Here is a 27892-nt window from a genome sequence, read left to right as displayed (position 1 = left end):
GGTCCTGCTTCTTCCTGCTGCGTATTCTTTTCCCCTTAAGGATTTAGCCTAGACTGTGTGTTATCTCCTATGGGGAAAGGAGGAAAGCAGAAGAAAAGGGAAGTTGTTGGTCTCATTTAACCCTAAAATTTTAAAGTTCTTCCAAGAACACAGCAGGAGAAGGGCTGGGGAACTTAGATTGAACAAGTCAGACTGGTATCAGCAACTTTTAATTTTATGTGTTTAATTGAATACCAAACACAAACCAAATATTAATTATCTAGGGAGTACTATATTCCAACCCTGCCTCAACTGCAGGAACTGGTCTTAATCTGGTATCTAGGGGATGATCATAGGAAAGAAAATGAGGACAGTGTCTGGTACCTTCTAAAAGTGGTACCAAACGCCCATCCATCATGTCATAAAGCTCCCCATCTGGTGCTATGACCCACCTCCAAGAGAAGGCCAACAATAACAGATCAGTCAAAGGGGTTCAGGATGTTTTCTATATTTCACTCGCTCCTCTCATTTGTCATGGGGCTCTAATTACCAACAGAAACGGTTTCTAGAAGAGGAGGAGTAAATCTCCAGAGAGCTGCTGGAGCATACTGATAAAACTAGGAGAAGCATAGGCTGACAGCAGAGGGGGCCAACACTGTTGCTGAAATTTCTTGGCCCTAAATCCATGGCAAAACCCAGGACTCTGCTGCTTCTGTCCAGTAAGAGGAATTTCTGCATCCTGTATGACACTTCCAACTCTGACTTAAATTCACCATCTACAAATGGGTCTATCTCTGCCCCTAGGCTTCTGGTTCTTCAGTCATTCTCATCTTCATCTTCAATCTGAAACCGTTTCTTCTTTTGGATTCCTGGAGCTATGGGGATGACAGGGGTGAGAGAGAGAGAATATGTTAAGGAGTAAGGAGGGTGGTAGAGTTTGTCTTTAGGATTAAAGAGAAGAATGATAGAGGTTAAAAGAAAAAGAAGGCTGGGTGTGGTGGCTCACGCCTGTAATCCTAGCACTCTGGGGAGGCCGAGGTGGGAGGATCGCTCAAGGTCAGTTTGAGACCAGCCTGAGCAAGAGCGAGACCCCGTCTCTACTGAAAAATAGAAAGAAATTATCTGGACAACTAAAAATATATAGAAAAAATTAGCCAGGCATGGTGGTGCATGCCTGTAGTCCCAGCTACTCAGGAGGCAGAAGGATCGCTTAAGCCCAGGAGTTTGAGGTTGCTGTGAGCTAGGCTGACGCCACAGCACTCTAGCCAAGGCAAAAGAGCGAGACTCTGTCTCCAAAAAAAAAAAAACGAAAAAGAAGGTTCTAATAAAACTCCCCCCTACCTCTGTTTCTACCCTCATCTTCTTCCTGTTCCTCATCACTGTCCAGCAGTTGTCGCTTTTTGGGTGCTACCTTCAGCTGCTCGTTCCCACCAGGAGTTTCCTCCTCTAACATGAACAGAAGAGACACAAAATTAGGGAACTGGGTTCTCATATTCTCAAAATACCTTATTAGGCCTCCAGCCCAACATGGCTGGCACATGGTAAGTACTCAACAGATAAGCACACTGTTACCCTCCGAGGACGCCAAGCCTGCTTTCTTTTTACGGGCTGACAAGAGAGCCTTCAGGGCTTGGGCTCGGTGCTCTTTACAGTGCTCCTCATTGGGGCCTTGCTCTCCAGGGACCTTAGGTTCTAGCTCTGGCTGCAGCTTTTTCTCCTCCTCTGCTTGACTCAAAGAAGCTGCTACCCTCCGGAGCTGGGTGGGACTCAGCTTGGCTGGAATTCGCCAGAAAGTTTCCTACAGGGGCAAAGAAGTTTAAAATGACAGCAAAGGGAAAGAACCAGTTTCCAGCTCACCAGGTTTTAATATTATTCATTAAATAAATATGATTCAACATTGGTAAAGATCCACAAAAGGTTGTGCATCTTCTACTTATTACTTATATATCCAATATACACCCAATGTTCTAGCACAGTGCCTGCTGCATTAGGAGGTTCCCAGTAAATATAGTTGTTAACTGAATAAATAAGTGAATAAATCCTCAGGATTTAAAGGATTAGGTATGAATACTTTAGATCAGAGTTGGGAGGATCATACAGGACCCAGGTGAATCAGGTATGATCCTTGTTCTCAAGCAACTCACAATCTAATGGGAAAAAGAGTGAATGTGCTGTAATACCATAGGATCAAGGCTATATCAAGGGAATGAAGAAATCCGAGCAGCCAAAGGGATTATTTTTACTTTAGTGGTTGAAAGAATGATAGGAACTGCTTCTCTGAATGGGTGACAATTGAGAAGACTCTTGAAGGTTGGGTAGAGGTTCATCAGGAAGACAGGTGGGATGTGCATTTGTGTGTGCATGTACGTGTCACTTTGTATGTGTGGTTACAGCCTTCCAGTAGAGGGAGTGGCATGATCAACCATTTGGAGGCATGAAAAAGCCTACAGTTTGAAGGATGGAAAATAGTCCAGGATGACTACAGTGTAAAATAGATGTGTGGGTGGCACAGCTGTGAGGCTGCAAAAGTTGGCTGAGTATGGACACGCCACTTGGAGGTTGAGGATTCTGTCCTGCAAGTTGTAAGGGACCATTAAGTGTTCTGGACAGGGAAGTGATATACAGTAGGCCCTCCATATATGTGGGTTCCACATCTGCAGATTCAACCAACTACAGAGTGAAAATATTCAGGAAAAATAAACTATAAAAATAATCTAGAGATGATTTAAAGTATACGGGAGTATGTGTGTAGGTCACATGCAAATACTACACCATTTTACACAAGGGACCTGAGCATCTGCAGATGCTGGTATTTGCAGGGGGTGAGGGGGGCTCCTGGAACCAATCCCTTGTAGCTACTGAGGGATGATTGTAAGCAAAACTATATTTTAGGCTGGGTGAGATGGCTAGCACCTGTAATCCTAGCACTCTGGGAGGCCAAGGCAGGAGGATCGCTTGAGGTCAGGAGTTTGAGATCAGCCTGACCAAGAGCGAGAACCTGTCTCTATAAAAAATAGAAAAATTAGCCAGGCGTCACGGTGCGCACCTGTAGTCCCAGCTGCTCGGGAGGCTGAGGCAGGAGGATGGATCACACTTGAGCCCAGGAGTTTGAGGTTGCAGTGAGCTAGGCTGATGCCACGGCACTCTAGCCCAGGCAACAGAGTGAGACTCTGTCTCAAAAAACAAAAACAAAAAAACCCCCTATATTTTAGAAAGATAAATATAGGGGAAGTCCAGAAGATGGATTTAGGGGAAGGAAGATTGGAGAGGAAGAGAGGAAGACTAACAGAACAGATTCCATGGGAGTCTTGGTCAGAGATGACCAACATGGCAATGAGGAGGATGGAGGAGACAATGAGGAGGACAGAGATGGCAACGAGGACAGAGAGGGCAACAGAAGGACCTAGTTGGCAACTACAATGAGGAGGAGGAGATGTATTTTGAAACAGAACTAACACGCCTTAGCTGACACTGTAACTGGTATATTTACCTGCTCAGAGGCAGGGGGCCGAATCCCTAGCTTGCACAACAGCTGCTGAAACTGTTTGTTTTCCATTGCTTCCTCATTTTCCTCTGTCAGTGGCACCAATGGAACTGCCTGAGAGCAGCCTAGGACAGGGCAATAGCCATACAGTAAAGATGTGAAGAAAGAACTGGTCCTCCATCCCTTGACCAGGTCTCCAACGGCCTCTAATACTCCAGTCCTCCTAAAATCATTAACTGTCCACTCACCGTCCTCTTCCCGATCATTTGCTACTCGAATCAGGCAGTTCTGAAGCCACAGGAGGGGAGCAGAAAAGCCTACGGGAAATAGGGAAACTTACATTTGGCCCCTACTCCTAATCCCTCCACCCGAGACATCCCTCCCACCCAAAGTCCTCACCTTCCTGATGCAGGCTTTGACCAAGGTTTTCAGTTGAAAGGAATGAGCTACCTTGGACTTGTTCTGCTTCTGACCCCTGCCCTTTCTCTTCATCCTCGTCACTCTCTTCCTCTGGCAGGTGTTCCTCTTCTTCTAGATTACCCTGGGAAACATCTTTCAGGGATTCCTCTCCATTGGACTAAAATTCATTGTGAGAGGGAATAAAAAATGCAGCAACATGAGGAATTTAGGAGTGTTCTGGTTCCTGACCACCCCACTGGAGGGACCTAGTCAGAACCGCTCTAGGGAGGAAGAATCTAGGTGGGCTACTCCTAAGGAGCACTTCAGGGGGAGTGGGCCCAAGCCAGCAGAGCCAAGGTAAGATTGTTACCAAGCTGGAGGGTGCCAACTTCTTCCGTCGTTTCTTGTAGAGCTCCCGCCGCTCAGCCACCAGCCCCAGAGCCAACAGTTTATCCACTATTCGGGCCCGTGAGCGTTTGGCTGTGATATTCTTCATAATATTGCTTAGGACATCTATAGAGAGGGAGTAAGTGTGTGAATAAGAGCAACAGGGGAAAGGGATTAATAAAAGAAATGAGAGGTCTCTGCAAAGAGTCTAGCTCAATTCATCCAAAAATGATACCAATATAGTACGTGGAATGGGATAATCTTTCCCTGGGAATAAGAGGCGGGGGAGAAAAAAAATGAACAGCTTGGTTCTCATCTCAGAGGTTCCCTGAACTTCCACCTCACTTACCATCTGAGTCCTGGAACTCCTCAAAAAGCCGCTGCAGCTCCAGCTCCTGATCTTCCGTCCACAGTACAATACGGGTTCCTTTCCTGTTTAGGAAGGTGCCAGTGGAAGAGGAGGCCCAGGGAGTGAACAGAGGATTCTCCATGCCAATTCCCTCCAGAGCATGCACCTCTACCTTTGGAAGTCCTTGACACTGTCAGCCAGTCCCAGCCGTACCAGATGGTGGATGATCTGCTTGCGTGTTCGAGAAGCAGAATTCAAGTGTGCCAAAATGACATCCACCACATCCTGACCTGGGGTGGAGAGGGAGTGAGGCAGTAAAGAGGGGTCCTGGAGCTCAGGCTGCCCTCCTCATAAACTCTTGAGATCTTGAGGCCTCACACCTTCCACGTCCTTATGGGCCAGGTACAGTTCCCGAAGATGAGCCTCCTCCTCTGGGCTCCACGTAGGGGCTCTGCGACTGGAAGACCTGAATGAGAAAGGGGAGGGGAAGAACGTAGGTTGTTGGCCCGGAAAGAAGAGACCAAAGGCCCTCTCTGATGAGTTCTGCAAGGAACAAGAAGGGCGAGGCAGGTAACTCAAAGGAGCCAGCTAGAGGAGGCCTAAGGTGTGCTTCCTTCTCCTTAGTCTCTTCCTGCGACTTAAGAACCCAAAAATCAAACTAAGAGATTTCCCAGGTTGGGCCTGTGGAACCTGACACTCCAGGGACTGAGACTATCATGGCAAAAAGAGAAGTGTGAAAGGAGAGGAGCTGAGATACTAAAACAAAGAGGACAAACATTTCTATAAATCTTTACACAGATTCCCAGTACATTTTGGGAGAGGCCACCTCACCCCCAATAGCAAACACCTCCATGAAGGCTGGTGAAGGAAAAGGAAATGGAGTAGACAGGAGACTTAGGCTCCAGTCCGTGTTCCTCACTTGGGTAACCTCAGGTAAAGCATTTCATATCCTGGACCTGTTTGTTTGTTTTTACCTATGATAGGAAAAGAAATAGTAGACTAAATGATCTGCAAGCTCTTACAGCTTTGACACTTGGTGAGTCTGCGTCACCTTCCCCTACAGCCCCTCCTTCCCCATTCCCAAGCTGCTCACCCGCCATCCAGGGAGCCATAGCCTTCGGTCATCTCTCGAACCACAGTCGTGTTCTTCCAGAACAGCAGCTCCACAAAGGCTTTTTGGTTGACTGCGGCCAGCACAAAGAACTTGCCCAGGATGTATTTGGCAAACGTCACTAGCTCCTATAGGAGAGGGAGGCTGTTACGAGGCCTCTGCCCCATGTATACACAAACCTGGCCCTCTAGGTATTTTCTCTATGCCTGTTCCCAGCTGCCTCCTCCTCACTCAGACTCTCTCTTCTGTCCTTCCCATGCAGATCCCTCAACCTGTCTGCCTACCTCCTCACCATTTTCTCATCTCCTAGCCCTTGACACCTCTCAGCGTCCTTTATCTCCTGAAGATTATTCCTTTATTACAGAATTCTCATACCCTTGCAGACCCCCACTCCTTGGTAACCCCTCACTTTGTAGGCACCAGCAGCAGGGTCACTAAGCAGCCTATTGAAGATGCAGAAAACTGAGAGCTGGAAAAGTAAGGCTTCCATTTTGAGGTCATGGGCCAGGCGGTGCAGCATCTTGACAACACAGTGGTTAGTGTGAGCGCTATTCCGCTGGTAGCTCCGCAGCAGCCCCACATAGGCTCTGACAACAGTTGAGCATGCGAAGCTGCACCAAAACAGGGAGGGAGAGGATGTTAGCACCGGAAAAACACTGCTCATCCTCACAGCTGCACAATCACCACCCTGGGACCAACTTAGTCTTCTCAGCCCGCACCGTTTCAGGTAGTCCAGGAAATTAAATTCTTTCTCCGACACCTGGACCACTTGCAACTCCTCCTCCTCCTCATCTTCTTCCTCTTCCTCCTCTGCTCCTTGTTCCTCTTGCCCCTCCTGCCCTATAGACAGAGTGAGGATGACTGGGTCTGTTATGCTGGTTGTGGAGAAGAGCTGGAAGGGGACAGACATGAAAGAATGGAGACTCACGGGGAAGCGGAGCAGAGAGGATTTGTTTCAGCAACTGGATCTCTTCCTCTGGGGAAATGTCTTGAGAGCCAAAAACATCTCCTTCTGGCCATACCTCCCTGGAGCACAGAAAGAAAAAAAGGCTTTAACCAGAAGAAATCTGATTTATAATTTGAAGTGGGAGAAGGAATTTAGACTCACTCCATTCGTCAGCCAGAAACAGAATGCAAACTGTTACCTCAGAGATGAAATAAATATTCTAGGAAAATTTTCCTCCTAAAAAAATCATATAAGAGGTAAAACAAGGTGGCTCATGCCCGTAATCCCAGCACTTTGGGAGGTGAAGGCAGGAGGATTGCTTGAGGCCAGGAGTTCAAGATCAGCCTAGGTAACACATTGAGACTCTATCTCTACAAAAATTTTTTAAAATTAGCCAGGCGTGGCCAGGCATGGTGGCTCGCGCCTATAATCCTAGCACTCTGGGAGGCCCAGGTGGGAGGACTATTTGAGCTCAGGAGTTTAAAACCAGCCTGAGCAAGAGCGAGACCCCGTCTCTACTAAAAATAGAAAGAAATTGGTTGGACAATTAAAAATATATAGAAAATATTAGCCGGGCATGGTGGCGCATGCCTGTAGTCCCAGCTACTCAGGAGGCTGAGGCAGGAGGATCACTTGAGCCCAGGCCTTTGAGGTTGTTGTGAGCTCGGCTGACACCACAGCACTCACTTTAGCCTGGGCAACAAAGCAAGACTGTCTCAAAAAAAAAAAAAATGTTAATGATATTTATCTTTGGCTAGAATTATAATAAGTCCTCACTTAACATTATCTTTTTTTTTTTTTTTTGAGACAGAGTCTCACTTTGTTGCCCAGGCTAGAGTGAGTGCTGTGGCATCAGCCTAGCTCACAGCAACCTCAGACTCCTGGGCTTAAGCGATCCTACTGCCTCAGCCTCCCGAGTAGCTGGGACTACAGGCATGAGCCACAATGCCCGGCTAATTTTTTTTTTTTGTATATATATTTTTAGTTGGCCAGATAATTTCTTTCTATTTTTGGTAGAGACGGGGTCTCACTCTTGCTCAGGCTGGTCTCGAACTCCTGACCTCGAGCGATCCACCCGCCTCGGCCTCCCAGAGCTAGGATTACAGGCGTGAGCCACCGCGCCCGGCCTCTCACTTAACATTATCAATAGGTTCTTAGAAACTGACTTTAAGTGAAACAAAACACAGGGCTCAGAGTGGAAGCCCTTAGCCTTTCGAGGTGAAGGCACGCCTCATGCCTGCTTGGTGTTCCCTCAGGCTCGAGTCTCAGACCTGAAAAAGTAAAGAACAGAAGGGCGGCGGGGTGTGAGGAGGAGCAATGGGTAGCGGCGGTGGCCCGACCCTCTGCAGGGTGCCACCTGTAGTTTTCCAGGTGTGTTTCCCTGCCCTGGACCCACACTGCTGTCGCGCCCCTCTGGAGGGTATGTTTGTGTGGAGACCCGAGCCCGTGGATCCATACATGGGAAGCTGGGTGTGCTGGCTCACGCCTGTACTCCAGCTGCTAGGGAGGGTCCTTGAGCTTGGGAACTTGGGACCAGCCTGGACAACACAGCGAGGCCCTAGCCCAAAAAAAAAAAACAGAAAAGAAAAGAAAAGGCTGGAGTCCCAGGACCCAGGAAGCTTTCTGGAATCTAACCTACTGTCCAAAACTAGAGGACAGCCCAAGGGATGGGAAGATTGTGGGAATAAAATATTCTACAGCCGCCAAAAATAACATTAATTACTGGGTAATGGGAATAAAAGTGGTTCTGTAAAATTAAAAACAAAGAACTAGAGCGAGTCCTCTAATAACATCATTTCGTTCAACATCTCCTTATAACATTATGAGAAAAATAAAAGTGGTATCGTTATACATCATTTCACTTAAAGCTGCAGTTTCCAAGAACCTATCTATGACATTAAGGGAGAATTTACTGTATCTTCATTTTTCTTTCCAATTAACTGTGCTTTTTGATTTTTTTCAGAAACAAACAAAAAACCCCAACAAACCAATCAGTTCTCCCCAGGAGTCAGTGCTCAGTACTGAGTCCCAGAGAAAAAGCCTATGGTGGGACTTCTCTCCTTGGAGGACTGACAACCCTGTACCACGGTGATGGGCTCCTCCTGCCCCCAAAGCCCAAAGCCCAGGGGGACGGATGGGCGGAGTCCTTACCGGGCAGACCGCAGGAGGGTCAGGGCCTGTGGGGCCTGGCCAGCCAGGAGACAGTCTTGGATCCGCACCATGGCTTCTGCCCGCTGCTCTTCCACTGGCACTTCTGAGGCCGCATCAAAGGGAACCATGGAGTCTACGCTGAGCTCAGGATCCTAGAGATGGATAAGGCAATGGGAGCAGAGTGGGGGGAAAACCCAGACTGTCTGCCCAGAGCACTATCCTTGAGAAAGACAGGGTTTCTGTGACCACCTACCTGGGCACAGCACTGTAGCTGCTCAGCCAGGGCTGGCCACACAGCCTCCAGTTCTCCTGGGCTATGTGGGACATTACCAGAAGCAATAGCCTGGTCTAGGACTTTTTTCTTCTTCTTTCTCTTCTTTCGTTTGTTCTATGGGGAAAGAACTATATTAGGATAGCAAGAGAGCTAAGGAGGCTTTTTCCCCATCAGTGTCTTCTCCATTACAAAACTAATTCATTAGCTGGACATTTGCAGAGTGCCCATTATGTGCTACTCATAGGCAATGGGAAGCAACAGTGGACAGTATATTTCCTTGCCCCTGGGGAGCCTGTACTCTAGTTGGGGAGATAGGTAAGTAAACAGGTAATTACATTACAGTGTAGGTAGGAGCTACAATGTGGGTGAGTGTAAAATGCCATAGCATTTCCCACAGCAACCATGGTTAAAATAGAGCAAACAAAATTAAAAAAAATTTTTTTTTTAATGCCATGGCACAACGTAGCACCTGACCCATTCTACAGGTCAGAGGTTTTCTAAAAGCAGTGATGTCTTAAGAAGTCTATAGCATGGGCCTGATGCAGTGGCTCACGCCTGTAATCCTAGCACTCTGGGAGGCCGAGGTGGGAGGATAGCTTGAGGTTAGGAGTTTGAGACCAGCCTCAGCAAGAGTGAGACCCTGTCTCTACTAAAAAAAAATAGAAAGAAATTAGCTGGACAACTAAAAATATATAGAAAAAATTAGCCGGGCATGGTGGCACATGCCTGTAGTCCCAGCTACTAGGGAGCTAAGGCAGAAGAATTGCTTAAGCCCAGGAATTTGAGGTTGCTGTGAGCTAGGTGAACGCCACAGCACTCTAGCCAGGGGAAAAGAGCGAGACTCTGTCTCCAAAAAAAAAAAAAAGAAAGAAATCTATAGCATGAACAGAGGCTGAGGATCAAATAAGACATAGGAAAAGGCTTTGTAAAATACAAAGCACTATGTAAATGAAGTCTATAATTTTTTTTTCTCTCGAAAAGCAGGAAAGTCAATCAATACCCAAATCTTGCTCCCCTCAAGTCATGGCTATAAACCAGTCTTTGGTGTGGTTTGATCAAAAGTCAAACAGGATGAACTGGGGGGTCCCTGAGGTTCATGCTCAAGGAATTTTTTTGTTTGTTTTGAGACAGGGTCTCACTCTGTTGCCCAGGCTAGAGTGCTGTGGTATCATCACAGCTCACTGCAGCCTCCAACAACTGGGCTCAAGCAATCCTCCTGCTTCAGCCTCCTAAGTAGCTGGGACTATAGGCGTGCACCACCACACCCAGCTACTTGATTTATTTTTTGTAGACACACGGTTTTACTATTAATATGTTGCTCAGGGTGGTCTCACACTCCTGGCCTCAGCCTCCCAAAATGCTAGAATTACAGGGTGAGCCTATAATTCAGGGAATTTATAATCAAACATATCAAAGGTTAGGAGCATAAGCTTTGGAGTCCAGCAGATCTGGATTTGAGTACCGATGCTAGAAATTTACTAACAAGACCTTGGAAAAGTTGCTTAATCACTTTGTTTTTATGCCCTATTGCTACTGTGAGGATTACATGAAAACCTTAGCACAGTGTCTGACCCATAGTCAACACACAATAAATGACAGCACCTATTATTACATAATACCATAGAGCCCTGAGTGCAAAATAGCTTACTGCAACCTAGAACTCCTGGGCTCAAGCAACCCTTCTACCTCAGCCTCAGCCTCCCAAATAGCAGGGATTACAGGCATGCACCACCACACCCAGCTATTTTTAAAATGTTTTGTAGAGACAGGGTCTCACTTTGTTGCCCAGGCTGGTTTTGAACTCCCAGCCTCAAGCGATCCTCCTACTCTGGCCTTCCCAAATGCTGGAATTACAGGCGTGAGCCACCACACCCAGGTTGACTTTATTCTAATAGTAACCAATACAGGAATAGATTCCAGACCACCTAACTTTCAATTTAAGGCTCTTTCCACCTCACCACAATGCTTCTGAAGAAACATTAAAGCATAATTACTAAATTCTAAAATTACAACTTTCCAGGGTTTATGTACTTAGTATTTAGTAGGTATTCAATAAATGTTTCCTGAATTAATTAAGACATTTACAGCAGATCAGGGATTAATCTAATGGGAGAAGAAAACTATGGTGGACTCATACTGCTGTTGGCAACACCAACGAACCTCTTTGCCCTCTTAGTTCAGAGTAGTTCTAACAGATCAACTTAAGCTGCAGAACATGTGAAGAAAAAGGGCCCCCTGTCCTTCACTCTCCCCTCACAGCTCTTTCTACATCCTGGGGCTGCCCAGTACCTGCACCATCAGGTTCCCACGGCTGCGACAGAACCGCTCCAACATCTTGAGGAAGAGGTGGGTGGTTTCCACCAAGTCACGAAGGAAAGAGCGAGGCTGGCATCTCTCATCAAACTTTCGAAACAGTGTCAGGAATAGTTCTCGGTACTCCATCACATAGAAAATATTGTCTAGGAATGGGGAAGAGAAGGGAATGGACGGACCAGTCTAAAAGGCTTAGAGAAGGACAGATGGGCCGGGCGTGGTGGCTCACGCCTGTAATCCTAACACTCTGGGAGGCCGAGGCGGGTGGATCGCTCGAGGTCAGGAGTTCGAGACCAGCCTGAGCAAGAGCGAGACCCCGTCTCTATTAAAAATAGAAAGAAATTATCTGGCCAACTAAAAAATATATATAGAAAAAATTAGCCGGGCATGGTGGCACATGCCTGTAGTCCCAGCTACTGGGGAGGCTAAGGCAGTAGGATCGCTTAAGCCCAGGAGTTTGAGGTTGCTGTGAGCTAGGCTGACGCCACAGCACTCACTGTAGCCCGGGCAACAAAGCGAGACCCTGTCTCAAACAAAAAAAAAAAAAAAAAAAGAGAAGGACAGATGGATGAAGTTGGGACTGAGAAGGAGATTCTAGTTAAGAGATGGGGAAGGCTGGGGTGAGGGCCAGGCCAGGGCCTCACTCTTGATGATGCGGCTGCTCTCCCTCACAGCCTCATCCGGAGACATGTCCATCTCATTCACTGTGGCCAGCAGCTCTTGGTAGGCCTTTAGGGCCAGGTGCATCCTGTGAATTGAGGTAAAGAGGTGAAATGGAGGACAACTTAGAGCATTGGCTCATGGAAACAGCAACACCCCGCTGCCCCCAAAAATGTGCCACCAGAAACAGGATTTCCCAGCCAGTCCTTGCTCCCCAGCTTGCATCTCAACCCTGAATCAGGGAAAAAGTACCATCTAGAATTCAGGTATTCAGATTCCTGCCGGGCCAAGATGCTCATTCCAACCCCAATAACTATCATACTCACCGGCGTGCCCAGGAGGCAGCCTCCTTGCGGTCAGTCAGCATCATCTCATAGTAGTTGGTGAGGTTCTGCTCAATGAAGTGGAAGGTACGAACACTGAGGGTCTCAGAAACCAAGGCTGGCTGGAAGGATGCAGCTCGGTTGAAGGCCATGAAGAAAGCCAAGGCCCACATATAGTAGGTCTCGTCATGCTGCTGAGCTTTCTCCCGAAGCAGGTGATCCTAACATCCAAAAAAAAAAAACAAACCACCATGACCTCAGGGCTTCCAGCTTCCTCCTGTCCATGATGATGGGGTGGCCCCTACACACCACTGTAATAATACTCTGGGATCCACAATTTCTAACCCTCTCTTGTTCTCCCCTTCCCTTTCCCTTGGGGCAATTTCTCCAGAGCCTCTTTTGTTATGCCAGTAACTCACTCCCCTCCTGGCCTCTTCAATATCTCTCAGGGGTCCCTACACCCTTCCCATCTACTCATCCATATCCAGGGTCAGGCCCCCCCTTCCTCCCCATCACTGGCCTCATCCCGTATCTGTTTCATCCCTGATTATCTCCATATCCTTCCTCAGCTCTCACCTTTACTGATCCCATGAGCCGATTATAACAGTTCTCCAGGAACTCAGAGCAGAAGTCTCTGAGGAAGAGCCTCACATTGAGGGCAGAGCGGCGCTGAGTGGACAGTTCCCGGGCAGCCTGGCGACGTTTAGGCACCCTCCGGGGCTGCTTTCCCAAATCTGAACTGTAGTTTCGAAGCTGGGGGGTTGGGGAATTAGCATTACGCCTAACCACCACCCTCCCCTTGTAGCTCTTGTCAGTTTCCTCAGAATAAACTCTTAGAAGGTTCTCTCCTCTGGTACTAAGGGAAGATATAGGTGAAGACAGGGTGGCTAATGCCAGAGGCTCTATTTCTCCTGCTGTCAACAACTTTCTAAGCCTAAGAACAGAGAAACTTTAACTCCAGAGATGATTACCCTTCTTAGGCCCCGCAACTCCCCAGTGTTCCCACGCCAGATGTGAGAATACTCACATTGTGAAGACCTTTGTGAAAGACGAGGTCCCTCTCCCCAATGGATTTCAACCCCTGGACAATGTAGGAGCCCCCAAATCGAGAATGCCTGCAGGAAAAAAAAAAAAGTCCAAGGTGATTCTTCAGTTTCCTGGAAACTTTATCTCTATTCTCTTTCATGAGCACATTAGAGTACGTTAAAACTATAAAATGTCACCCAATCACCCATCTTAGAATTTGCCCCAAGCCCTCAGCATTCCGTAGTGTAGGAATAAGAACATGAGTAGAATGGCTCTCTGCCACTCACCTGTTGCCTCGCTGGAGGGCTCGGGTCTTCTTTTCTGCCATCTCTCGCTGGCGCAACACCTCCAGTTCTGCCACATCTGTGCTCCGCTCCTGAGCTAAACGTCCCTGTCCTGCTCCTGCCAGCTGCTCAGGATTCTAGATTTAGAACAAGGAAGGCAGGGTCAGCAGGACAGTCATTCCTTATCCTGAGTTCACCCCTACTGGGGATGGAAAGAGTGAACAAAACAGAACTATTGAAAGGAGCCTGTACAGTAGTTCCCCTTACCCGAGGGTGATATATCCCAAGACCTCTCGTGGATGCCTAAAACTGCAGATAGCACCACACTCTACATATACGTACTATGTTTTTTCGATCTGATGACAGAAATGGCTATTAAGTGACTAATGGGGGCAGCAGTGGGGGCTGGGGGTATAGTATACAGCGTGAGTATGCTGGACAAAGGGATGATTCATGTCCTAGGTGGGGCAGAGTGGGACGATGTGAAATTTCATCACGCTACTCAGAACAGTGTGCAAATTTAAATACTTATCATTTATTTCTGGAATTTTCCATTTGATATTTTCAGACCAAGGTTGATCACAGGTAACTAAATCTCCAGAGAGTGGAACTGTAGATAAGTGGGGGGAACTATTGTACTCAAGACATGGCTACTCTACCTGTCACCTGCCTTCCCCAAATAATTCAGCTGTTATTACAAGAGCAATTCTGGCCACACAGTAGAAAAGTACATGGGTGGAGGGGACTAGGGCAATAGGCCAGGGTCTCACCTGGTCACGAAACATGAGGGAGACAATCTCAAGCACGTGGAGGCTCCACTGCTGCTCAGCCGGTGAGCTGGCCAGGAAAAGGAGCAGGTCGTCCAGGCCACTGAGGTGAATGGCCCAGAGAAGCTGGTCATGGACGCTGGCGTCATCATCAATCTTCTGAGCAGTGAGTGGATAGGGCAGAAAGTGAGCTCACTCAGTTCCACTGCCCTGCCTTGAACTTCTTCAACACATTCTCTGACTAAGGCACCTCCCCCAGACTTGTCAGAAGACAGAAAAGCCTAAAAAGGGCAGCTCAACCTAACCAAGCCCAAGAACCTGATTGCCCAAGACTCTCACCTTCTCCTGATCAAGGTCAGCTGGGACATGGAGAATATTTCTGACCAGGAGTAGGATCCGCTCAATCAGCAAGTTGTCTTCCTCCTGCCGTTCCTCCCAGCCCTAGTCAGAAGGAGAGTCAGAGGAAGAGATGGAAGGCAGGCAGCATCTACCTTGGCTAGAGGACCAAGGCACAGAAGAGTATCAGGGTTAAAAAGAAAGAATTCGGCCGGGCGCGGTGGCTCACGCCGGTAATCCTAGCACTCTGGGAGGCCGAGGCAGGTGGATCGCTCAAGGTCAGGAGTTCGAGACCAGCCTGAGCAAGAGCGAGACCCCGTCTCTACTAAAAAAATAGAAAGAAATTATCTGGCCAACTAAAATATATATAGAAAAAATCAGCCGGGCATGGTGGCACATGCCTGTAGTCCCAGCTACCCGGGAGGCTGAGGCAGTAGGATCGCTGAAGCCCAGGAGTTTGAGGTTGCTGTGAGCTAGGCTGACGCCATGCCACTCACTCTAGCCTGGGCAACAAAGCAAGACTCTGTCTCAAAAAAAAAAAAGAACTGGGACCATATCTCAGCATCTCCTCCTCTGCCCAGAAGAGGTGAAAAGTGCTGCCTAGGCACAGTGGCTCATACTTGTAATCCTAGCACTCTGGGAGGCCGAGGTGGGAGGATTGCTTGAGGTCAGGAATTCAAGACCAGCCTGAGCAAGAGCGAGACCTCATCTCTACCAAAAATAGAAAAATTAGCCGAGTGTGGTACACGCCTGTAGTCCCAGCTGCCTGGGAGGCTGAGGCAGGAGGATCACTTGAGGCCAGGAATTTGAGGTTGCCGTGAGCTATGATCACACCACTGCACTCTAGCCCAGGCAACAGACTGAGACACTGTCTCAAAATAAATAAATAAACTAAAAAAAAAGCAACAACAACAACAAAAAAAGAAAAATGCTAACTGTCCCACGGGATCTTGCAAGGTGAAGACTCACTCACCAGCTGTAGCAGCTCATACAAGGTTTCACTGAGGACTCCAAATGCCTTCTCACTGGCAAAGGCCTGAGAAACAGGCAAACGGATCTTAAGTAGTACTCACCTGCTTCTTCCCCACTGCCTCAAATTCTGCCCCAGGGACTCAGAAGGAAAGCCTCACCTCTTTGTAGGCCTGCAAATAAGTTAGCACCTGCAGAAAATGGTGCCCTAGGCTGGGCTCCTTAGGCACACTGCCAAAACAGAGCAAGGCTGGTTGTGTCAAGTTCACCATCAGTCTGGGGAGACAACGATAGAGGCAGAAGTTAAGTTCCCTCACCAGACACAAACACCAAAAGTTGGCATATGGTAAAACTTAAAAAGCTGTGGTGTCAACCTGATGACAGCATCAAATAGAGGCTTGTCCTGGCGGTGCTGGGTAAGGATGGGTAGGAGGTCACTCTGCAGAATCTGGGCTGCCCCCAACTGCTGCCGCACATCGCGTGTCTCATCCTCATGCCTCAAGTAACGGATCAAATCCTTCACACTCTCTTCAAAGACAGAACAAACATGTACGTGGAACCCTAGAAGAAGCTCCACCCAGGCCCATGTGCTTTTCACACCCATGGATTGAAAAATTCAACAGACCTCTTCAATTTAAGCAAGTTTTCACCTATTTCCTCAAGAGGGTACTCACCTAAGCAATCTGGTTCTTTGTGATAAGTGTCTCCCTCCAAGTACCCAAGGGCACTGCATGTGGCTAGAAGTTCACAGTTCATCATGTACAAGTCCATACATCAGTGGACCAGCCAACAGAGAGGTAAAGGAGGGTGGAGACAGAGGAGACAGAATGGTGAGGCCTGCAGAGACAGGGAAAGATAGCAAATGTGGAGTCCTCTCCCTGAAAAGGACAAGCAACAGGACAAGGCCCTAATGCTCAGAATATTCTGAACAAGATCCTCAAATGCTTCACTTTTGTCAGAACCCAAAGTGCTACTACCAGTCCCAGTGAACATTGTAAGTTGTGCTTTCCACCTGATCAAAATCAAAGTGTCTCCAGCCTATGAATTAAGTACCTGCCCCATACTCTAACCCGGGTCTGAAACTGTAGAAACAATCTGTTTCAGAGTTAAGATAACATAATAGAAAGAAAGGTTGGTTAGAGAAGGGTATTATCTGTGAGACTTTCACCCTTAGAGAGCTCTGCAGCCTTTATTTTTATTTCATCATGACATCCTACCATTGACCTTGCTTAGAACTGGTCTGCTATGGAGGAGCCAAGGTAAAGGGACAGGGTGGCCTGGAGGACTGTGTGAGGTTATCTGTCTGGGAGCCTTCCCAGATGTGGCTTTGTCTCTGCTATTAGAATACTTTATCATTCTAAATATCATATTAAAAAAACCCACAAACCTTAAAACCCAGTCCCTCTCTACCTTCTGCAGCGCTTCCATATAGGGACAGCTCTGACATACCAAAGTAATTAAGAAAACTCAACAGTGACCATATGGAGATTCTATTTAGGACCTGATATATCCTAGGAGTCCTGAGGTTTCTGGGGCATTGGAGATGTGTGGAGAGAGCTCCTTCACTCTCCTCCCCAAAGTTATTCTTAAACCTTGGTAATCTCAGTGGAAGTCAGCACCTAACAGAATTGGTGGGGAAAAGGTGTGAAGAGGAACTGGCAAACTCCCTGTCATTCTCCCCAGAAGAATCATCTCTCTTTTCTGAAGTATGTCCCTTTTAATTAAGGTCCCTAAACCCTTGTAGAATAATCAAGTAGGCACAGATCTACCACTCTGGATGTCTCAGAACCTGACACTAATGACACAGACACACACACATTACATTCTTTACCCTGCTCCTGTGTAAAATCAGGACTATCCATCTATCCTATCTCTTGGCACCTTCAGCCACACTGCTCTCTCCCCTTGGCAGCATCCTCTAAAAACACCTCTCCTGGCTCTCATACCTACCTCTAGACCCTGACTCCAAAGGAGTGAGTCTCCAAAGGACCAAGGTTTAATGCTTGATGTTATCTGCTTGCATTTATGTAACTGGTCTATTTCTGGGGTGGTTGCCTGCCACCCCCTACCTCCCACCCCAGTGCCAACCTACTTTCTGACTGCCTAGCCCAGCAACACAGTAAGCCAGGAAAACACTCCTGAGTGACCAGAACTAAAAGGAGACCTCCTATAGCTATCCTTTCTCGGGGACCTACAGACCCTCCAGAGGGGTAAGTTCAATAGGTGACATCCCTGACTCTCCTCAAAGATACATCCAGCTTTTTCAGAGAGACGACTGCATGTGCACACACTCACACATGCACACACACACAGACTGAAGGGGCCTTCCCTGTCTGCTGTCCCCTAGTAGCAGCCTAGGAAGCTGACGAAAACAGCAGAGCAATAAACATGCTGAATCAATATATCGCCTTCAAAATGAGACAGAGCATCACACTTTGGCACTAAAAGCTGTGAAACGATAAAGTATTCTAATAGCAGAGACAAAGCCATATCAGGGAAGGCTCCCAGCCACCCTGCCCCTTTACCTTGGCTCCTCCACAGCAGACCACTTCTAAGCAAGGTCAACGGTAGGATGTCATGATGAAATAAAAACAAAAAAAGAAAAATACAAAAGAAAAAAGAAAAAAGAAAAAAAAAATTCTCAGCAAGGACTCAGTATTTGTAAAAACGGCCCCAGCAGAGCACTCAAACCTCTGCTTTCTACATATCACTTTACCTAAAAGGCAAAAATAACAGAGACAGTAACAGCCATCACTCCTGGCTACCAAAATAAGAGGAGGTGAACAAAGATGAGGAAGCAGCAGTGCCCGCCGATGCTAGAAGGGAGATGTTACCGGGAGATGCTACGTAAGAGACCCAGGCTAATCTCCTGCAGGTTTGACAAAACCAGGCTGTGGAGCGACAGTAAAGAAAAGGAAGAAATGGGTCAGACAACCTATTATAATGCTCTCAGGCCAGAAGCCACAAGGCAAGCCCATGGCCTTGGGCCTACGTTCACTGGAACTGGAATAAAAGAGCTTTCAACAGGGGTTCCAGCTCTAGCTGGTAGAAACACATTATCAAAAAATCAGCCATAGGCTGGCACTTTGTAACCCTGCAACCCTGGCACTTTGGGAGGCTGAGTTGGGAGGATTGCTTAAGGTCAGGAGTTGGAGATCAGCCTGAACAAGAGCAAGACCCTGTCTCTACAAAAAATAGAAAAGAAAAATTAGTCAGTAGTCCTAGCTACTTGGGAGGCTGAGGCAGGAGGATCCCTTGAGAACAGGAGTTTGTGGTTGCAGTGAGCTATGATGACACTACTGCACTCTAGCCAGGGTGACAGAGTGAGACACTGTCTCAAAAACCAAAAAAAAAAAAAAAAAAAATCAGCCATGCATTGGCTCACGTCTATAATCCCAGCACTTTGGGCAGCTGAGGCAGGAGGATCGCTTGAGCCCAGGAGTGTGAGACCAGCCTGGGCAACATAGAGACCCTATCTCTACAAAAAAATTAAAAAGTAGCCAAACAAGAGTCCCAGCTACTCAGAAGGCTGAGGCAGGAAGATCGCTTGAGCCCAGGAATTCAGAGACTACAGTGAATTATGATCGCACCACTACACTCCAGCATGGGCGACTGAGTGAGACCCTGTCTCTAAAAATAAAGAAATATATATATATATATATCAGGCATGGACAGAAAACTTACACCTTTTACACTCTTTCATTCAGTTAACAAAAGCTACTCACCTAGTCTTTCTGGCCACATCTTCCTCTCCTTGATTGCTTATAATCTAATTATTTGCATTATATCTACATATATCCATCCAACCCACCACTTTCTCTCAGATCTATGGCTTGGTTGCCTCCTCTGGCTGTTAGACCCCCTACCCAGGAACACAAACATACATGTTGAAAAACATAGAGCTCCTCAAGGTCTCCAAACCTTTGCTCAGTTTATTTATTTCCTCCATCTGGAAGGTCTACCCTCTCTTATCTCTAGAAGTTCTAGGCCTATCTGACCTTCAAGAGCCAGCTCAAATGCCACCCCATGAAGCTTGCTTTTTTGTTTGTCTTTTTTAGAGACAGAGGTTTTGCTGAAGTGCAGTGGTGTGATCACAGCTCACTGTAACCTTGAACTCCTGGGCTCAAGCAATCCTCCCGTCTTAACCTCCTAAGTAGCTGCGACTACAGTCATGTACCACCATGCCTGGCTAATTAAAAAACAATTTCTTTCGTAGAGACAGGGCCTGGCTATGTTGCCCCAGCTAGCTGGTCTTGAACTCCTGGCCTCACCTCAAGCAATCCTCTCACCTCAGCCTCCCAAAGTGCTGGGATTACAGGCATGAGCCCACTGGTCATCCATGAAGCTTTCTCTCATAGCCCCCAGCAGGATGGGATCTGATGGCCAGTATCACTCTCCATGTATTTCCTACTCTAGCACCTAACTACTTCCGGACTTACATTATATTTATCCAGAGCAGTTCTTTTCTCCTCTACTAAACATGGTCTTATGCATTTCTAAACACACTAACTCAAGGAACTTTCATATGGGAGACATTCATTAAAAACTGTTGAATGCAACTTGGTATAATAGAAAGAACAGTATAATGGTCAAAAGATGAGGTCGGGCCGGGCGCAGTGGCTCACGCCTGTAATCCTAGCACTCTGGGAGGCCCAGGCGGGAGGATCGCTCAAGGTCAGGAGTTCGAAACCAGCCTGAGCAACAGCGAGACTCCGTCTCTACTAAAAATAGAAAGAAATTAGCTGGACAACTAAAAATATATAGAAAAAATTAGCCGGGCATCACATGCCCGTAGTCCCAGCTACTCAGGAGGCTGAGGCAGAAGGATCGCTTGAGCCCAGGAGTTTGAGGTTGCTGTGAGCTAGGCTGAAGCCACGGCACTCTAGCCCAGGCAACAGAGTGAGACTCTGTCTCAAAAAAAAAAAAAAAGATGAGGTCAGAGTCTTGTTCACTGTTCACTGGTCTATTCTTTACCAAGTCAATCTTAGATTCCAAATCTGAAAAATAAGGAGGATACCATGGCAGCCATGAGGGGTTCCTCAGATTTCTCTTCAAGAGCTTGCCATTCAACTGCCAAGAATGCAATTAGCTGACAAAACCTCCAGGATCCACCTTAGCCTTACTCTTCCCCGGAGCCCATAGCTAATGACTAAGCATGTGGGCATAGGGCCTCGCAACTTCTGTCCAAAGAGGCCTCCTCCACCAGGTAATCCTTGCTCCAGATTTTTCCATAAGATTGGCCAAAACTATCAGATCTTCCTTGCTGTCTGAGGCTCTCCCTGTCCCCAACCCTGCTCCCTCCCCCTTAATCTATCACAGGCATACTACACACTTCAATAAATCTCTTGCACCACTAATTCCATCTCAGTGTCTGCTTCTTAAGAGGACCTGAACTGACAGATGCCTACCCTATCTCCCTTACATGGTTATTGGGGGTAACTTATGAAATCACTCACATAAAAGAATTTTGTAAACCGTGATGGATAATACAATGTTAAATTAAATCAGGCCAGATGTGGTGGCTCACTGGCTCACACCTGTAATCCCAGCACTCTGGAAGGCCAAGGAGGAAAGATCACTTGAGCTCAGCAGTTATGCTAGCCTGAGCAAGAGTAAGACCCCATCTCTACAAAAAATAGAAAAATGAGCTGGGCATGGTGGTACATGTCTGCAGTCCTAGCTGCGCAGGAGGCTGAAGTAGGAGGATCACTCGAGCTCAGGAGTTTGAGATTGCAGTGACCTATCATGACACCACTGCACTCTATGTAGGGTGACAGAGCAAGACTCTGCCGCAAAAAAAAAAAGTAATTAATTAATTTAAAAGGACACAGAGTAACCATATGACCCAGCAAGTCCACACTTACGTTAGTCTTAGGTATATATTTGAGAAATGAAATGAATGTCCACACAAAAACTTCCACACAAATGTCCATAACAGCATTATTAATAAGAATTAAAATGTGGAAAAAGCCCAAATGTCCATCAAGTGATGAATAAACAAAAAGCAATATATCTATACAATGGAATATTATTTGACAATAAAAAGGAATGGAGTACTGATACATGCTACAAAGTGGATGAAACTTGAAAACATTATGTTCAGTGAAAGAAGCCAAGCACAAAAGGTCATGTATCTTATGATTCTATTTATATGAAATGTCCAGAATAGGCAAATCCATAAAGATAGAAAATGGATTAGTGGTTCCTGGGACTGTGGGGAAGGAAGGAATGGGGAGTGACTGCTAATAGGTACAGGATTTCTTATGGGGATAATGAAATGTTTGCTATTAGAAGACCAGGCACTAGTGGCTCACCAGCCTAGGAAACATAGTGAGTATCACCTCTACAAAAAATTTTTAAAATTGGCCAGGCATGGTGGCCTACACCTATAGTTGGGATACTGAGCCAAGATTAGTTGAGCCCAGGAGGTGGAGGTTGCAGTGAGCTGTGATCACACCACTGCACTCTAGTCTGGGCTGAAGAATGAGACACTGCCTCAAAAAACAAAAAACAAAAAACAAAAACAAAAAAACTGACATTAGATAATGGCAATGGTTGCACAACTCTGTGAATATACTAAAAACCACTGACCTGTACACTTTAAAGGGTGAATTTTATAATATGTGAATTATAGCACAATACTGTTGTTACAAACAACACTCCACACAATTTATATATATACACATACACACACACACACACACACATACACTGTTTTCACTATTTTAACACCAAAAAAAATGAAGGACAAAAATCTCAGGATAGAGTATAATCCTTTAAAGTTAATAAATATGACCTTATGAAAAAACTCATTACATTGTCTTTATTTTCATATTTTATCACTGACCAGGTGGGAACTTTGTCAAACACCATAGACTCAGCATATCTGGACATTTAAAAGGGATGTTAGTTACTTTTCCCACTCAACTAAGTATCAAGCAGTTCAGATGAAGCAACATTCATCCGAAATCAATATTGTAGGCCTTAAAACGCAAGAACCAAAGGGAAATAATGGATAAAATATTAAATGCATTTACAATTCAAAGTAGAAAATTTACATTTTGAAAACAAAACAAAACACTGTGCCCCAAACCAACCCTGCTCCAAGGACCAGCTTTAAGAACCACCAGCAAGAATGGAATGGCACCCAGCATTTGAATTCCAATTCTGTCCAGTAGTAAATTGATGACTTTGAGCATAGAGCTTAACTTAAATAGTTTCCTTATCGGCATACTGAGCAAATAATAATATCTATCCTTATAAGGTAGTAGGGAACTTTAGATGAGATCATATAAAGCAATGCTACCCAAAGCATGGTCTTCAGACTATTGCCAGTCCACAAACTGTTAACAATTTGCATCAAGATAAGTACAGAAATAAAGCATCAGCACTTACAACATCTTAAAGCAATTTGACACTTAGTTTATGTTTGTTGAATTTAATAATAATAATAAAAAGCCTATATTCTGTATGTCTTTTTTTTCCATATTATTTTTCTAGTAATTGTATTTTACAAAAGTACTTTTAGAAAAGTATTGACCTGCAACAGCTTGAGGGAAAAATTTACCCGGTCCTTTACTAAGCAAGTCCTCCACTCAGTGCTGAGCACCAAGGACCTCCAAAACATTAATTTCCCCTCCATATGTCAGACTATAGTCAGTCACTAAATGCTAAGGAAGAACCTTCTAAGCAAAAGATAGTGGCACTGCTGAAAGAATTTAAGAAATTTAGTTGCAAAAAAACAAACCCACACAATATAGAAGAAACAGTGTAAAAGATAAGGCAGTACAAGCTCTAAATGAGTGATATGGGGGGAAAAAAACTATGAAAAATTAGGGCTCTTTTCAGGTTAAAGTGGACAAGGAGGGTCTGTCAGAGGAAGCGTGAGAAGGCTGCATAGGTCAGGCAGCTGGGAGTAGGAGGGGCACTTAGGCAGAGAACCGCCAGAGCAAAAGCAAAGTGGGAGCCACTATGAATAGTTGAGTCTAACAGGAAAGCAATCAGAAGGGAGGCTGGAACTGGCTTTCTGGGAAAACCTTGTCTTTGTTCACCAATTCAAAGATTTAAGACATAAACTAGGGAGCCACTGAAGATTCTGAGCTAGAAAAGAAAATGATCAAACTAGAGTCGCATACAGCCTACTACTGTATCACTACACGTCAGTTTAGCCACTCTCTTGAGTGGCCTCAATCTCTTTTCCTTTCACTGCACTCACTCTGCAAAAGACCATAACCTGAGATCAATGCAACCGTCTGCTTTCTATTCTATTCAGCTCAAACCTACACTTGGATTTGCTGGACAAAAACCAAACAACTCTCTATAATGATACACAACAGATTAGCAGGGCCCTCAACTCGGTCCCCCTAATCTTTTTAGTGTTCCTGGTCTGCTTCATTGGCTCCTCCCAAGGAACATCTGTTTCTATTAATAACTTTCATCATTATCCTCAAGCCCCTTTACTCCACTGCTTCCTATGCTTCTCAGCTAGTATGTCTACCCCCTTTCCTCTTGGGAACGATTAAGGTCATTAGACATGAACTCTCTCAACTCCCTGCACTTAAGCCTAAAAACATACACATTTGGAATACCCTTACCTATTTGCTTCTAATCTAACCCTCCATCTGTAATCTCTTTTTTTTTTTTTTTTGAGACAGAGTCTCACTTTGTTGCCCGGGCTAGAGTGCCATGGTGTCAGCCTAGCTCACAGCAAGCTCAAACTCCTGGGCTCAAGCGATCCTCCTGCCTCTGCCTCTTGAGTAGCTGGGACTACAGGCATGCGCCACCATGCCCAGCTAATTTTTCTATATGTATTTTTAGATGTCCATATAATTTCTTTCTGTTTTTAGTAAAAATGGGGTCTTGCTCTTGCTCAGGCTGGTCTCGAACTCCAGAGCTCAAACGATCCACCCACCTTGGCCTCCTAGAGTGCTAGGATTACAGGCGTGAGCCACCACGCCTGGCCTCCATCTGTAATCTTGATCAATCACTTCCTGTGCCTTTGTTGGTTGTTCCTCATTTCTCATTTATTTCCAACCTGCCATTTATACTGGCCCCATCCCCATATATTTCGAGTTGCTCAAAGCTCTTCCATCTTAAAGGGGAAAAAAATCCAACATAACATAAAAGGTTCCCTTGACCCCATATTGGCTGTTCCAACACTTTTCACCTAAGTGCTGATATTTTGCAGGCTTGCATCTTTAGCCTTCTTCTCATGTCACTCTACACAGACTGACTAGGCAAACTCACCCACTCTCACAAGCTTCAACTACCATCCAAGCCAGTAGCCAGCAAATCAGTATCTCTGGCTCATCAGGGGCCAATCTCACACGTTAAACTAATAAATAGCATTCTCCACTTTTATGTCTCCACCTTACATTCAACATGTCGAAAATTAAACTCATCTTCCCAAGTTTATGTCCACTTCTATTTTGGATCTCTCAAGGACTGACACTATCTCCCCAGTTGTTCACATTAGAAGAAACTGTAGATACCTCTATCTTACTTAACTTCCTTAAGCTCCTCTATTGACCCCTGTCTATCCCAATTGCTACTGCCTTAGTTCAGTTCTTAGTATCACTTGCTTACTCAACCTCTTTCCCTGCCTCCAGTCTTGTTCCCTTAAATCTAGCCTCAAATGATTTGCCTATATAATACCTTTCAATGGATACATAGGAAACTTTGCATTGGATGTCTCTGAAGAGAACTGGGGGATCTAGGGTAGGAGAAATATTTATCTTTCACTTGGGTACTATTTGAATTGTTTACTATCAGCATATAGAACTAAAGTTTCAGTGACTCCCAATGCCTACAATACAAAGTCCTTCGTGATCTCTCTGCTGTTTACCTTTCAAGCTTCTCTCTCAAGCCACTACTTTGTCCAGAATGCCCTTCTTCCATCCACCTGTCTATTGATTTATCTTTTAAGACTCTGCCCAAAAGGTACTTCTTCCTGATTTCTCCACAAAGCAGCCTCTTTCTTCTTTTTGTCTACTCTGTGCTGTACACAGATTTCCATCATGGCACGTATATCTCATGTTGTATATAATAGTTAAATTGTTTTAAATGTCTGTCTCTCTCCATTAGCTTTAGATTTAGATTCCCTGAGGACAGGAACTGTTTCTTATTCACCTTTGAGTTTTCAGAGCCTGGTTACTGGGTCAAAATTTCCAAAGGATAATAGCTCGGCAGAAATGTTTTGAAAATGCTCCCCGGGTGATTCTAACTCTATGCCCTGTTAACAGCTGCACTAAACTGTAAACTCCTTGAGATCAGGAATCATGACCAGCACAATGTAGGTGCTTAATAAATGTTTTACTAACCTGAACTGAAATAGACAAGTCTGCAAGTTGAGGGAGAGGTTGAGGCTGGATATTTGGAAGCATTAGGATATAAGATGGTGCAAGAGTGCAGTGAGAGACTAAGGGAGCCAGGGAGGACTTCTTTATCACCTTGTCACTAACTGCAGGGGACTCATTTACACGTGTTTTTCTGTTTTTCGTGCCAGACTGTGGGTTCCTTAAAGAACAGTAGCAACTATTCTATTGATCTTTGCATGCTGAGCACAGTGCATGGTGGATGTTAGGAGCTCAGTGACTTTTTATTGAGTTGTATCAGTGCCACTAACTGAGGTACAATATTTCAGGGACACAAAGGAAGAAGTGACTTAACTTGGCCTAGGACGGCTGGATAAATTGGGTTTTCAGAGGGACAGTTGAGCTCAGTTGTCAAAGAGAAGTTCATTTGGCAAAAAAGTAGTTAAGAACTTCCAAGCAGAGGGAATAGCAGGAACATAGGTACTGGAGTATGAAAGAGCACAATGCATACACAGCCTTTCCACGTGGCTAGGAGTCAAGTGCATGAGATAAGAAAAATGTTAGGGAGCTTTAGAAAATGAGATTGAGAGGGTCAGGACCAGACTGTGAAAGGCCATGGACACCAACCTACAGATTTAAGCCTGACTACTTTGGCCACTTTGGGTGGCCAGATAGAAGTTTTAAATTTACTATAAAATGACCAGCTTGACTTTTTATAAAGGTACTAGTGGCAACATGAAAGGCAGACGAAAGGACTGAGACACTCAAGGGAAGGCGCGTATTTAAGCGGCTGATGGTGTAGCTGACAAGCCGAAAAAGAAGGGACCGAAGAAAGCGAGAAATCCGTTCTATAAAAACCCAAGGTTTAAGTCAAGCGGCCTGTGAATTCCTACCGCTGCTGACCTCCAAGCCACACACCCGAACTGGATGGGGAACGCCGAAGTAGAACTCCCCCAGGAACCTTCTGTTCTACTTTCGGAGTTCCAAGCCCCTTCCTATCAGAGACCCACCCCACGCGAGGCCCAAGGTGCGCAGGGTGGCGCCCCGCCCTTGCCTCTAACCAGGTGGCGGGAAAGGGGACTCGGCGCCTCCCAGGAGTGCCCTTCCGGTTTTTCAGGGAACACGTGTCCACTTAGAACCCTCTCGCCGCGCACTCACTCACCCGCTCCCCGCGGGTCCTCAGGAGCCCCGCGGAACCGGCGGCCCTCAGGAGAGCGGCGCCGCGGCCTTTCCCGCCACCGGGCTCGGCGGGACCAGTCCCCGCCTGCGCGGGGAGGGGGCGGGGCGGGGCGAGCCGGGCTGGTCCACTTGACTCCGTGCGGGGGTCGAGGGGGTGTTGGTGATGAAGTAAGGGCAAGGGAAGAGTGCAAGGACTGTTTCATCCAAGTGGATCCTCTCCTTTGACCTACAAATCACAGCGCTGTGATTTCGTGCGGAATTATGACCGAATCAATGTCCAATTAGAGGTGAGTTTACAAACATTCTTCCCCTTTCTTCTACTCAAGTGGACTATTCCAAGTCTTAAATAGTTAGAAAAGTTAGGTTTTATTTGGGAGGAGGGGGAGAGCCAAAGTGCGGCGGGGAGCGGCCTTTGAGGGGAAGGATCGTACTGTAGCATGAGTTAAAGCTTGCGAAGTATGCAAGAGGCTCATAAAAGGAAGAGATCAACAATAAATATTCATTGGTCAGTTGAGCGTCTCCTCTGGCCTCTGTGAGATGATTGTATTTTGCCAACAACAAAAGAAGATAGGTTAGCCCAGCGCGGCCCCTGTAGTCCCAGCTACTCGGGAGGCTGAGGCAGGAGGATTGAGGATCGCTTGA

At 46.1% G+C, this 27892-nt stretch overlaps 1 protein-coding gene across 7 annotated transcripts; it reads right to left on the bottom strand.

Annotated features, from left to right (window-relative positions):
* Positions 1 to 203: 203 nt before the first annotated feature.
* On the bottom strand, positions 204 to 27392 carry TIMELESS (timeless circadian regulator). Of its 7 annotated transcripts, none has more exons than XM_045553626.1 (29): positions 27234 to 27341; positions 16433 to 16595; positions 16133 to 16286; positions 15920 to 16034; positions 15763 to 15825; positions 14793 to 14894; positions 14457 to 14612; positions 13690 to 13823; positions 13404 to 13491; positions 12953 to 13129; positions 12380 to 12597; positions 12038 to 12141; positions 11370 to 11539; positions 9060 to 9194; positions 8807 to 8958; positions 6638 to 6735; positions 6429 to 6570; positions 6119 to 6320; positions 5692 to 5837; positions 4979 to 5064; positions 4771 to 4888; positions 4599 to 4681; positions 4233 to 4375; positions 3863 to 4040; positions 3712 to 3780; positions 3470 to 3588; positions 1552 to 1777; positions 1321 to 1425; positions 204 to 854 (listed from the first exon to the last, which is right to left on the bottom strand). In XM_045553626.1, the coding sequence occupies exons 2-29, from the start codon at positions 16527 to 16529 to the stop codon at positions 796 to 798; spliced, it is 3639 nt and encodes a 1212-aa protein (XP_045409582.1). In that variant the 5' UTR covers positions 16530 to 16595; positions 27234 to 27341; the 3' UTR covers positions 204 to 795. The 7 variants fall into 7 exon arrangements, with proteins under 7 accessions (XP_045409582.1, XP_045409583.1, XP_045409585.1 ...); XM_045553627.1 differs by having other exon boundaries at positions 6429 to 6549; XM_045553629.1 differs by having other exon boundaries at positions 6429 to 6549; positions 14457 to 14609.
* Positions 27393 to 27892: the final 500 nt, after the last annotated feature.

Source organism: Lemur catta, chromosome 6 (genome assembly GCF_020740605.2).
Source record: "Lemur catta isolate mLemCat1 chromosome 6, mLemCat1.pri, whole genome shotgun sequence".
Taxonomy (NCBI): Eukaryota; Metazoa; Chordata; class Mammalia; order Primates; family Lemuridae; genus Lemur; species Lemur catta.
This window is presented reverse-complemented; position numbering and strand designations above follow the sequence as displayed.

Bases quoted from the DNA above. Each gene is read 5' to 3' on its own strand.
- TIMELESS (XM_045553623.1), bottom strand. From the start codon at position 16,529: ATGGACTTGTACATGATGAACTGTGAACTTCTAGCCACATGCAGTGCC. The intron at 9,195-11,369 runs GTACTGGGCAGC...CTTTCCCCATAG, and splicing joins GTGGGAACCTGATGGTGCAG to AACAAACGAAAGAAGAGAAA. The intron at 4,682-4,770 runs GTAGAGGTGCAT...CTTCCTAAACAG, and splicing joins AGTGTCAAGGACTTCCAAAG to GAAAGGAACCCGTATTGTAC.